Source organism: Rhinolophus hipposideros (assembly GCF_964194185.1).
Source record: "Rhinolophus hipposideros genome assembly, chromosome: 6".
In the NCBI taxonomy this organism is placed as follows: domain Eukaryota; kingdom Metazoa; phylum Chordata; class Mammalia; order Chiroptera; family Rhinolophidae; genus Rhinolophus; species Rhinolophus hipposideros.
In genome coordinates, this window is record NC_138052.1 from 48026715 (window position 1) to 48040083 (window position 13369).

At 32.7% G+C, this 13369-nt stretch overlaps 1 protein-coding gene across 4 annotated transcripts in view; it reads left to right on the forward strand.

The window, feature by feature from the left end:
* DCAF17 (DDB1 and CUL4 associated factor 17) overlaps positions 1 to 13369 on the forward strand; it is a 33408-nt gene that overhangs the window by 3460 nt on the left and 16579 nt on the right. For 2 of the 4 annotated variants that reach the window (XM_081051549.1, XM_081051550.1), the window contains exons 3-8: positions 3152 to 3242; positions 6043 to 6179; positions 6923 to 7001; positions 7799 to 7888; positions 9938 to 10042; positions 10341 to 10446. In XM_081051549.1, coding sequence (XP_080907675.1) covers positions 3152 to 3242; positions 6043 to 6179; positions 6923 to 7001; positions 7799 to 7888; positions 9938 to 10042; positions 10341 to 10446 — 608 coding nt within the window. The remainder of the gene's footprint in view (positions 1 to 3151; positions 3243 to 6042; positions 6180 to 6922; positions 7002 to 7798; positions 7889 to 9937; positions 10043 to 10340; positions 10447 to 13369) is intronic. The other 2 variants (XR_013993528.1, XM_081051551.1) reach the window with 1 other exon arrangement.

Sequence of the window (13369 nt, forward strand, 5' to 3'; positions counted from 1 at the left end):
CAGAATTCTAGGTTGGTGGGGCTTTTCTTTTATCATTTTAAATATCTCACTCCACTCTGCTTGCTTCCATGGTTTCTGAGCAGAAGTCCAGTGTAATTCTCATCTCGTTCCACTGTAAATAAGGTGCTGTTTGTCCTCTGGCTTCTTTCAAGGTGTTCTCTTTGTTTTTTATTTTCTACAATTAGAGTGTGATATGCCCAAGTGTAGATTTTTCTGTATTTATTATTCGTGGTGTTCTTTAAAGTTCCTGAATATGTGGTTTGATATCTAACATTAATTTAGGACAATTCTTAGCCATTATTATTTCAAGTATTTTTTCTGTTTTGTTCTCTCTTTCTTCTCCTTGTGCTATTTCTGTCGTGCACATTATATTTTTTTCAAGTTGTCTCACAGTTCTTGGATATTCTGTTTTTCTTTTTTCATTCTTTATTTGTTCTAGGTAGGAAGTTCCTTTTTCATTTTTCTTTCTAGTTTGGGAAGTTTCTATTGACATATCTTCAAGCTTACTGATTCTTTACCTGGGTGTGTCTAGTCTACTGATGAACCCATCAAAGACATTCTTCATTTGTGTTAGAGTGCTTTTGATTTCTAGCATTTCCTTTTGATTTTTTTCTTAAGCCTTTTTATCTCTGCTTAATTACCCATCTGTTCTTCCTTGTCCACTTTTTCCATTAAAGTTTTTAGCAAATTAATCATAGTTATTTTAAATTTCCAATCTAATAACTCCCAAATCTCTACCATATCTGAATCTGATTCTGATTCTCTTCAAACTTTGTATTTTGCATTTTAGCATGCCTTGTAATTTTTTGTTGAAAGTTGTATGTGGTGTCAGGTAAAAGAAATGATGGCAAAAAAAAAAAAAAAGAAAAAAAAAGAAATGATGGCAAATAGGTCTTTAGAGTGAGGTTTTATGTTTATCTGCCTAGGACTTAGTCTGTGTTTGTAGCTGTGTCAGAGGCTAAAATTTCCTCTAGTGTCCTTGTTTTTGTCTCCCCAGTGCTGACTCCAGTGGCTTGTGCCGGGGTTTGCTCCTGGTAAGCTGTGATGCTTGGTATCCAACCTCTCACTCCAGTGTTGGGGGCTGCTGCCCTGCATCCTCAAGCCTTTGATGGAGCTAATAAGAGTTGATGATTTTCAGTTTGTTTAGCTTTTTTCTTGTTGTGAGGATCAGAATGATGACTTCCAAGCTCTTTACATGTTGGACCAGAAACCAGAAGTTAGAGAGGATAGGTTTTTAGATAGTCAAAATTTATTCTGGCCCCAGGAAGGCCCTTTCCAGCAATCTCTTTCTGGTTCTCGCAAGCAAATTAGCCAACCGACAGTTTAGCCCCTGTATGACCAGTGAATCTACCAGTCTCTTTACCATTTGCCTTTCATCACAACCATCTCAACTGGTTTTGAGAGTACCCATAGGCTTTAGAACTTCTCCATACTCTGTTGTAAATGAAGTCAGGTCCTCTGGGAAGAGACTAGGGGCTATATGCTTCTTCCCCGGGCAGAATCTTTGAGCCAACGCTCTGGAGCTGTGGTGGTGGGTGGTGGTTGTCAATGATACTCTTTTCTCTGAGTGACTACCCTACTCTAAAAGCTGAGCACTTGGGTATGGAGCAGGCATTAACCTCGTCTTCTTGCCTCTTTAAGTATGGAATCACAGCTTTATGAGATGAGGTAAGAGTTCCAGTGTTCTTAGGCATGCACACATGAGGTAGACCCTCTATCCCATGGGTAGGGGCTAGGTGGAAGAAGGGATCCCCACCTATTGACTGCTCTCACCTAGCACTCAGTACCAGCAAGAAGTAGCTGGGGTCTAGATGATAAATGTTATCATGCTGCCCCTCAGGAAGGTAGCTCTCAGAGCTGGGGTACATGGAGCCCTGTGCTCTTGGCTGTACCCATCTGGAGTGGAGTTTTTATCCTGCTGAGCTGAGAATGGTGGGGAGGGAGAACGTCCTAGTTCAAATACCACAGACTCACTATTCTTTCTGAGGTCTAGTAGATTTTCTTGAATAAATGTTTCTTCACTTGCTGTATGCCCCAAAGACCATTTCCAGAGACTTTAAAATAGTTGTCCTTTTATAATTTCCATCACTTTTCCTGGGTGGCATGCTCATAGAGCTCCTCATGCTGTCATGCTGGAAGTGGAAATCTGGACATTTTCTTATAGGAACATGTCATCATTCATAGCAAAATTAGCAATAATTCTTTGCTATCATTTAATGCCCATTTCGTAACTTTCCCAATTTAGAGGTATTTGCTTTAATTAAAAAAAAATTTAAAGTGGCATTGATTGATAATTTAATGGTAAGTAGTGTTGGAGTTCTTTAATATGCGATTTAAGGGTGGTTTTCCCATAAGTTAGAGTCACATGTGAGATTGTTTTCATTCCTGGTAAATTCTGTTTGATTTAACCCTTTGAATCAGTGGGAGAACATCAAAGGCAATTAAATCATTCCCCTGAAAATTGTTTCTAAATAGTAGTTTAATTTTAAAGTTCATCAGTTAAAAAAATGAAAACATCTATTATCACATCTCAGTAGTAATTAAAGAAGTATAAATTAAAGGTAAGAGACTGTTTTCCACATCAAAAATATAGTGTTCAATATTGACGGAAGTATAAACATGTTCAACCTTTCTGAAAGGCATTTTGGGAGTAAAAAAACCTTAGAGGGTATTTCCATTTTTATCCATTAATTTTCATTCTAAAATAATAAGATTCTTTTTATCTAAATAACTTTCATTTTAAAATATTGGAGTAACACATAGGAATACCATGGAATTTTATTCATAGTAAATGTTCAAGGGTAAAGAAAGAATTCAGTAATGTTCCTGATTTGGAAAATAATCTGTAGGTAGGTATATGGATATAAAGAAAAACTAGAGGGAAATGATCCAAAATGTTAATAATGGTTATTTTTGGTGGTTTTATAATCTATTTTAATTTCATTATACTTTTCAGATTTGTTTTCTGTGAATGTGTATTATGAATTCTGTGGTCAGAAAAAAAATGTTAACATTTAGTTAAGTAGAGGAAAGCCAAGTAGCAAACTATATTTTGGTATTTTAAATCTTTGACTAGAAAAAAAGTCACTCACACCTGAGCAAACACTATCTCAGTTATCAGGAATAATCATTTATTTGTCTTTTTTCTCAGTGTTGCATCACAGCCGAGAAGACTTTATGAAATGCCAAAATGTTCCAAATCAGAAAAAATAGAGGATGCTTTACTGTGGGAATGCCCAGTGGTAAGACATGTCTTTAGGCATTTGTTTCTAAAGCATTTAGCCTAGAACTGATTATTGTTAATATATTTTATAAGGGAATAAAACTTAAATATCATAGTGATTCCTTAATCTTGAAGGGAATCAAGAAGAGTTTATCTTTTGATTATCATTTTTCCTTATGAGACAATATCTATTTTAAAAATATATATATTAAGAATATATTTTTGGTGGCTCAGGTGGGTAGAGCTCCGTGCTCCTAACTCTGAAGGCTGACAGTTCGATTCCCACGTGGGCCAGTGGGCTCTCAACCACAAGGTTGCCAGTTCGATTCCTCCAGTCCCACAAGGGATGGTGGGCTCTGCCCCCTGCAACTAAGATTGAACACGGCACCTTGAGCTGAGCTGCCCATGGCTCAGTTGGCTGGAGTGAAAAAAAACAAAAACCCACATAAAGAATATATTTTAAAAATTTGATACCATTTTTAAATCTTGAAAACTAGAAAAATACAAACTGATTGCAACTTCTATAAGCAGTATAAACTAGATTATAGTTAGTGTTTAAGAAATCATTCTACTTAATATACTGAAACAAAATACTTATTTTGTTACATGTCATGGGCAACAGTTATGAAGGTGGATTCTTATGAGTTTTCTCCACAAATCTTATTAGGAAAATAATAAGATAAAAGTAAAAAATAAAATAATAAGCTAATTTCATCAGACCAGCATTGCCCCAGTGTGTATTTTTCAGAACATTGTTTTCATAAGATGTTAATATCTTATAGTTGCTAAAAGAGTTAGGAGGAATTGGGTCATAGACAAGTAAATTTGGGATATTCTGAGTTTAAAAGGTTAAACAAGGTTATTTGTAGAATTACTTCTCAGAGTCTTTAATACTAATAATATGTATAGTAATACTAATGTTCATGGTAATTGTCAAACCATTTTCCTAAACTCTTTATCATATGACATCCTTTTTTGAGGTATATTTCTAAATATTAGTCTTCCATGGGATCAGTGTTCTAAGGAATACACTTAGGAAAAATTGCAATAGATTAATCAGGTCTTTGATTTGGCTGGTTGTTCTTTAGGAAGAATATTAGAACTCACAATATGTAACCAGAAATAATGTTAAAAGGATAAGAAGACTATACATTGAATTTACTATTAAAATTACTTTTTAAAAAAACTTATTTTTACATAAAATTGTATTTTCCTGGAGCTACAGTTTTCTTTTCCCTTGGACACTTATTCTCTGTTCATGGAAGGCTCCTTTTTACAAATCAGAAAACTTTGTTTTCTTCTCCAACTCCTTACTGAAAGCTAAAAGTAACTGTTGCACCCCCAATATGTAAAGCCTCTTAATCCATGTTTAATGGTGCAAGGAGGCGGATGACAGATTTTTTAATTGAGAAAGGGTTTGAAGACACTAGTACAAAGCCACCAAAAATTTAGAGCAATCTTGTAAAAATAAAGTTTTTAGAAACCTAATTCCTAGCTTTACTTCCCTTTAAACATTTTGTTCTCATTTGTAGTGAAGCAAGATTGTCCATTAAGAGAAATTAAGCAGCATATTGCATTGTTTTTAACACACTGATGTGAAACTATGTTTAAATTAGCATGCTTCTTTTCTGAGACAGTGTATGCAATATAACTTCAGGTTTTGGAAAATAGTTCAAACCTATTATATATGCTGCTTCATATTCTTTTTTTAAATATAAGCAAGGTTTAAATAGCACATTTTTAAAAACTTAAAAATGTTCATGAGATGCTACACATATAAGACACCACAGGATAAAAATTTACATCATTGCCTGTGAATTTAGTGTAGGACTTCCAGTAGTTAATAAACGTAAAAATACACATACATACAAAACCAAAACACACACAAAAAAACAAAAAAACTCCCTCGTTTTTTCCCCTAACAAGACAAATTTTTAGGAGCATATATTGAAATACATATGCCATCATTTTTTTCTGTTCACTTATAGCCTAAGCAAATACTAGAAATACTAGATTAATTTCAGCTTCCCTATCCTTAACATTCCTTTTAGTACTTCCTTTTTATTCTATAAATCAAAGTAGAACCTTTTGCTTCTCTTTCTCTTCCTGCCTTAGACTTCCACCTTGTGGTAGCTCTTCGGTGGCAGGTATGCCCAAGCAGCTATCTTCTCCCTTTTGGAGACGTAATTCATTGGTGACATAGGTCATCTTTAAAACCAGGTCCATCTTCTGTTCTCTGGCTGCCTTGATTCTGGATTCTAGCTTTTTCATTTGGGGTTGGAATAGAGCCACAGTGGATAATGGGATAATTTTCCCTTTTGCCATTTTGACTTCTATCAAAAGGTAAACAAGTCTTAGAATAAAGAAACGTCTGTTCTAGCAGATAACTCCTAATTGCTATGCTATTCTATATAGTTTTAAGAACTTGTTACAATTGTTATCATAACAGTATCATTAGTGCTACTGCTACTCTTAATGATGATTGGTTAATATTTGTTGAATACTTAATGATAAATAATAAGGTATAATAATAATAAGTAATAATAAGTAATAATAAGTAATAAGTATATATAATAATAATAAGTAATAATAAGTTATTTCAGGTACTGTTTAAGCACTTTATATAAATAAACTTAATAAGTTAATGATGAAAATAACTACCCACAATCTTATGTTTCCTTGTCTTAATTCTCTGTTTGTGCATTTACTATTTTTTTTTGGTTTACTTATTCGATTATGTCTTTAAGTGTGTAGCTATTATATGGACACTGAGATTGTTCATGAGGAAGTAGTTTCATTTTTACACTTCATTTTTCTAGGGGGAAATGCTGGCCAGTCCATCAGATTATAAATCCTCACTCATAGCACTGACTGCTCATAACTGGCTACTTCGTATATCAGCAACTACAGGAAAAGTCCTTGAGAAAATATATCTTGCCTCATATTGCAAATTCAGGTATTATCTGTGACTTTATTATAAAAATTTGAGACTTGTGGCCCAGGACATTTCAAGGTTGGTTTGTTTGGGGTTTTTTTAGTTTCCATTGTATATCTGTATCTTCATTTATAAACCTGTTCTTTTTTTCTCCCCTCATGATTACATTTGAAGATCTGAGGATAGAGAGACCCTATATAATTTTTTTTGTATCCCTCATAAGTAACTAACCTATATTAGTTGGCAGATAAACTAAAAAAATAATTTCCTGTGTTTCCCATCTACAAATAGTATTTTATATGTAGGATGTACTTTATGGTAGAGTTTCCTTGTCTGTTGCCTTGTCTGTTTCAGTTAAATTACCTTACTAGTACAATCTAAGAACTGTTATTTTAACTACTGGTTTTATAAATTAGATATAAATGTTTGGAGTGAATGTGTGCATTTAAAATGTGAAAGTAATATTTTTAATGCTTTTTATAACTTCCATTTTAAAGCAGGAATGGTTGTTTTGTATTTTCTAAATTTTCAATACTGTTAAACACTTTATTGAAACTCTAGGAGAATTAAAATGATATATTTTACAGAATTATATTCATGTAAGTATCTGAAGGGAATTCTTTTAGCTATTTGTTTTTAAAATACTTGGCTTTTATAATTTAATTAACTAAAAACTGTTTACTTATAAAATAGCTATAATATTTCAATTTTAAGTATTAGGAAACTGACCCAAATGAATAAACTTCTTTTCATTTATTTAAAAGATATTTGAGCTGGGACACTCCTCAGGAAGTTATTGCAGTCAAGTCAGCCCAGAACAAAGGCTCAGCATTGGCCCGGCAGGTAGACACCTTTAAATATTCAATAAAATGAAGAATTTGTTTCCATAGGCATTTGTTGGCAGATTTGTCATGAAAGAACTAATGATCTTTGCTTTCTGAAGCATCCTATAAAATTGTTTACCACAAGTTTCAGAAATTCCCTTCAAGCCATTCTGGGGTAGTACAACAGATTATTTTACATTCCATAGTGGAAAGAAATTGACTGGACCTTGTTCTTCAAAGTAAGGAAGTGATCCTCTTCAAGCAGAGAAATCACTCAAGATTTTATTGTTGATGTTTTTTTCTCATTTCATATAAATATGTCAGTGTAGTTTCAGATGATATGACTGTGATAACTATGTGTCTTTTGATTAGGCTCTTCATTGTTAGAATTCCAATTTACCATAAAAATTATTAATAATATATTACATTAAAACAAATTAATTTATATTATATAGTAATATACAATATAAAATATATTTCGTTTTATAGTATATGAAATGTTTTTGTTGTATAGTATATAAAATATATTTTGTTGCTAAGAAATGTTTAGTGTTATGTTTACTTTTATAAATTTTTGTGTATATGTGCATGTGTGTGTGTAAAGGGCTGAAGGTATAGTGGAGATATTTTAAATCTGTATGCCTATATCCTGCTTAAATAACTTTGCAATGTACGAGTAGATAGATGGATATTTTCAATTCATGAAAACATCTACACAACTGCATGCTAGGACAGGTAGATGTGTTCAACTCATGAAAACAGAGTGTTTCTGAAATATTCTTGAGAGTTGCTTGTAATGTTAGTCTTTCCTTCTAGACAGGCATTCAACAGCCTGTTTTGCTGTACCTTGCAGTGTTCCATGTTCTACCTTTTTCACTCATAGGGATTCTGGAGATCAGCAAAAAGGTATGAACTCATTTCTGACTTCATTGCAACATTAATTTTCTTGACAATAAGATGTAATGTCATCATTTAATTGCTTATTAGGTGTTTTGATTGCAAATGTTCCCCTGACTGTAAAAAGCTTGCTGACCTAGTTTATTTCATATCAAAATATGAGAACATTTAACATGGGAGGAAAGCTTAATCATCCCCTTATTTTTCTGCATGTTTTTATGCCTCTCAAGTGGATAGTGTTGAATACCTGTGGTCATTAATAAACCACTATTTTATAAAATTATGAGATGAGTAAGGTATTTTTTTAGAGGACTATTCCAAAGCTTGTTAGAAATGATCATTAAAGAAAGGTGAAAACCTGCAACAAAATGCCTCATTTTAATTGTAATGTATAGATACAAAACTTTTGATATATAAACAAACCTTACAATTAAATATTTAAATTTTCCAACTCATTCAGTTTTGGGTTTTGTTGTTGCTATTCTTGATTTGTGGGGCGGTTATATGAAAGGAAAGAGAGGACAGCACCTATATGGTATTATAGAAGACGGTTCTTGAGGATCTACTAATATTCATAAATAAGATGAGTGGATTTTTAAAAGTTTATATTATATAAGCATAATACACTCAACTGCCTAAAGCCTAAAAATATAATAGTAGTTATTTGTTAATTGTTTTGTATCAGGCAGTTTGAGCATTTTATAACATTGTAACATAAAATGGATTCAACTAGGAAATTATGCAGGTAGTAAGTGGTGGGAGCTGGAATTTGAACCTTAATTTGACTCCAAAATATAACCCGAATTTTCAAATAGAGTGGCTACTTTCTTATAGCACTCATTATTGGAAACTATGTTTGTATTACTCAAGTCCTTCCTTCAAAACTGGGAAAGGAGAATCATTGAATAAAAAGTCATGAGCTAGTCAAGATCAAAGCAAACCGTAACTTACTTTCAAAGGGATGACCAAAACACACAATTCATGAATGTCATTGTTCTCATGTTTGTAGATTAACTAATTTGGTGTGCTTATTACAGACTACAACAGGAATGAACACTTAGCAAAGTTATAAATTGTTTCTATTTATTCTCACATGTCCAAGATTATCATTTGAGGGATTATAGTTTCTTCGAATTGAAGTATACCTTTCACTTACCATGCATGATAAGGCTAGCCAAGTGCCAGGTTTAGAATATACTTTAAGCCATTTATTAGGGTAGTAAATCTTCATTAATTTGTCTCGAGTAGAAATAGAAACAGATTTTCACTTAATTTCTAATTTTTCCATTTCTATGACTATTTGCCATTGCTATGTTGGCTTTTGTTAAATATTAAAATAGGCATAGAATCAAGTTCTTTATCACAGCTCTCTAGAGAATCATGACAGCGTTCAGTGCATAAAACAGAAACAGAAAGGGAACAATGAACCAAAGTATTACTCAAGGTCAGCTAGGCTAAATAACTCAGTAGGTGTTTGGTATTTAACATGTTTAGTTTTCATATGACCAAACAATTAAACAGTATTAGAGATTTAAAGAACAAAGTAATGATAAAATTCTGGAGTTGGCTATTTCTCATTAGAATTACTTTCTTAGATTCAATCTTTTCACCCTCTAATTAGCTGAAAAATAAGTCTCTTTATAAATAGCATTTTAGCATAAATAACAGGTCCCTGGCAGGATCTGCATGGTAGACTAAATACTCATTTAGAATTAGATGGACTCAGTGTATGCCTGTATCTATGAGGAATAGGATTTGTTATTGAAAGATAATGACAAAACTGTAAAGCAAATGCATGAAGCAAACAAATGTTGCTGTGGCATTCTGAACGGTTTGTATTACACTCCCATTAGCGCTCTAGTCTGAGACTCCAGGGGCGTACCCCCACAACCCTAATAACACCATACTTTCAAGTTTCTAAATTATAATTAAGTTATAATGCTGGGCAGCAGTGTTTTATTGGTGGCCTGAATATTAAGCAAATGCACAAACCACTGTGAACACTCAGAGGATTGGCCTTCTGGTCTTTTCTCAGGTGATATCTACCTTTCCCCTCAGATTTTCGGGAATGTTACAGATGCTACCTTATCTCATGGAATACTGATTGTGATGTACAGTTCGGGACTGGTCAGACTCTATAGCTTCCAAGCCATCACTGAACAGGTAGAAAAACCCGGAATTTGCCATATTATATTTGACTTGAGGTTTGAACTGAGGTATGATGTTTTTTAATGAGATGCTTTTAAAGTAAGGCACTTGTGTAAATTTCAACTCTACAAAACTGTACAAACGCAGAAAGACAAAGTAACCTTTAATAGAGGGGTGGGAAGATAACCAGAAAGGCCCTTGAGTAAATAAAGAAATTTTCTCCCGTATGCATGGGGATTTGATTTTTTTTCTCTCTCCAGACAGCAAATAAGTAGGAGCTAAAGACACCATTTTTGTTTTGTTTTGTTTTTAGTTCATGCAACAGAAACTTGACTTAGGGTGTGCATGCAGATGGGGTGGGACTACTGGAACTGTAGGAGAGGCTCCTTTTGGCATTCCTTGTAATATTAAAATCACAGGTATGGCTACTATAGTATTTTTTTCACCTTAAAAAATAAGTGGTCCTATACATAGTTATTCATTGTATTCATCCAAGTGTTTTTCTTATAATTTAATTACAAACTCAATTCATTTTGCTCCTATATGGCATATTGCTTGCTATTGAATTCATTGAACTGAAGGCCTGAAGATGCTGTGCCTTGCTTGGCCAGAGATCAGTGACCTTTGGCAAGTCACTTTACCTCTCCGGTCCTGATTCCTTATCTGCAAAATAATGAGTTGCAGCAAGTGATACCCTCTTTGCTCCCTTATCACTTAGTATTTTATAATTCTGTAAAATTTACTCACCTCTAAAAAGGTTTTTTCCAAGGAAAGTATAATTACCATACCATCTAAACATAAAGCTTAGACACAGAGAGAATAGCTTGTTATACTTAAGGATTGACAAAGCACAAAAAAGAACATTCTACAAATATAATAAAAATATTCTATTTTAGCTTATCAAATTCAGCAGTTTAATAGAAAAGAAATCAGCTATTACTGAAATGAAGCAGTGTTTGTTAAAAGAAATAAACCATTACTGACCAGAGTTCATCTTAGGAATAAAAAAGATGGTTTAATGTTCACAAAGAAATATAAAAATCACAGGACTAAATTTCAAAATAAAACATTTTGTGATCCTAATATCTGTTTATCTTTATTGTTAGTTCATTAAGAGTTGTTCCTTGTCATATTGAAGATGTTTCCTTTTATTTCCAACTAATAAACATATTTTTAGGTGAAACTCCAAAGGCCTTTCTAATATAGGCAGAATAAGAAAAGAATTTTTTCTATCATTATTTAACAATGTATTAAGTACCCCAAACCCCAGCCTTAGGCCACCAATGATCTGTTTTCTTTCACTATAGATAAAATTTATATTTTCTAGAGTTTCATGTAAATTGGATCGTTTGATGTGTCCTTTTTTTGCCTGACTTTTTTCACTCAGCATATTATTTTTGAGATTCATTTTATACTGCATTTTTTGTAGACCAATTCTTCAATGTTAATATGTCAGATATATTAATTTCCACCTATTCCATTATATTATTTAATAGATGGTCTTGTGAAAACACTAAAGCTTGAGTCTTATCTCACTCGTTATACCAAAATAGTATACGGATCAAAGATTTAAAAGTTCTATAAGAAAAATTGGGAGAATCTTTTTATTTCAGTGTGGGGAAGACCTATCTAAGTATGACACAAAACCTAGAGCCATAAAAGAAGAATTGATAACTTTGGTTATATAAAAATAAAAGTTCTGTATAGCAAAACAAACAAAAACACACACACACAACATAAACCAACTCAAAAATCAAACAACAAATGGGACACATTTGCAAAACATACTATAAAGTGCTAAGGTCCTCAGTATGTAAAGAGGTCAACAGATCAATAAGAAAAAATGACAGCACAACGAAAAAAATGAGCAAAGGATACTGTGCAAAAGAAAAGGAAATATAAATGGCTTTTCATTAGAAAAGGGCAAAGCCCAATGTCACTGATAAGAGAAATACAAATTAAAATATTTATAAAATATGTCCTTTCAGATTCTCAAATATCAAAAAGTTAAATAACAGGGTTGGTGACCGTATAGAGGAGGCACTTTCATTTACTGTTGGGGACCTTTATGGAAGACAATTTTGTCAATGTGTATGAAAATTTTAAATGCATATGCCCCTTGAGCAATTCCATTTCTAAGAATTTATCCCAGATATATTCACACGTGTACAAAGTAACAAATGTAATTATCCCCTATACAGTAGTACCTCGGTTTTCGAACATTGATGAACATTTTGGTTTATGAACGCCATAAACCCAGAAGTAAATGCTTCTTCGGTTTTTGAACGTGACTCAGAAGTTGAACATGTCACGTGGCTTCTGCTGAGTGCAAGATCCTGAGGCCTAGCTGTCGGCTGTTTTCAAACATTTCAGAATTCGTGGTTTACGTATGAAAACCGAGGTACCACTGTATTTTAAAACTACAGAAATATTATATCCGATTATAGCCATTTTTCTCATAAACAATAAACCATCATTTTGTACAATTTGTTAAAACTCCCCTTTGAAGTATCATTGACCTGTCACACTCAGCATTATAATTAATAATAATTGTTTTAGTTTTTAATGCTTTTCTTCATAGTCTGGACAATAGGAACCTTTTTTGCTTGCTCTGTTATTCTTTTAGCATGACCCTGACATCCTTGTAAATATCCTTTATAGCAACAAATGGATGGTTTACACCTATTTCCTCACCACAAGATGTGGAATCAGCTACTCTCTGAGAATTTCTAGGACATTTTTAAAAAATTGAGAATAGTATTAGAGATCAAAATTTGGGCTCTTAGGGTTGGTGGGGACTCATCAAAGTTGTGATGAGCATAGTCTGCTGCTACTTCTGGGCCATTTTTCACAATTGCTGGGAAAACTTTTAAAATATATCTTATTGCATTGATTTTTTAAAATTTTGAATACCTTTTTTATATTCTCTTTAACATATCTACTTAATATTTTAACCCCAAATTCAAACTTGAATTTTATATATCTATCTATGTCTATATATGTATCTATATATATTTACAGATATGTATAGATTTACAGATATATGTAGATGTATATATATATATATCTAGATATAGATACCGTGTTTTCCTGAAAATAATTCCTAGCCGGACAATCAGCTCTAATGTCTTTCGGAGCAAAAATTAATATAAGACCCAGTATTATATTGTATTATTATAAGACCCGGTTTTATTTTACTATAATTAAAATAAATATTTTACTATAAGTAAAATAAATATTTTACTATAAGTAAAATAAATATTTTACTATAAGTAAAATAAGACCGGGTCTTATATTAATTTTTATTCCAAAAGACGCGTTAGAACTGATTGTCCGGCTAGG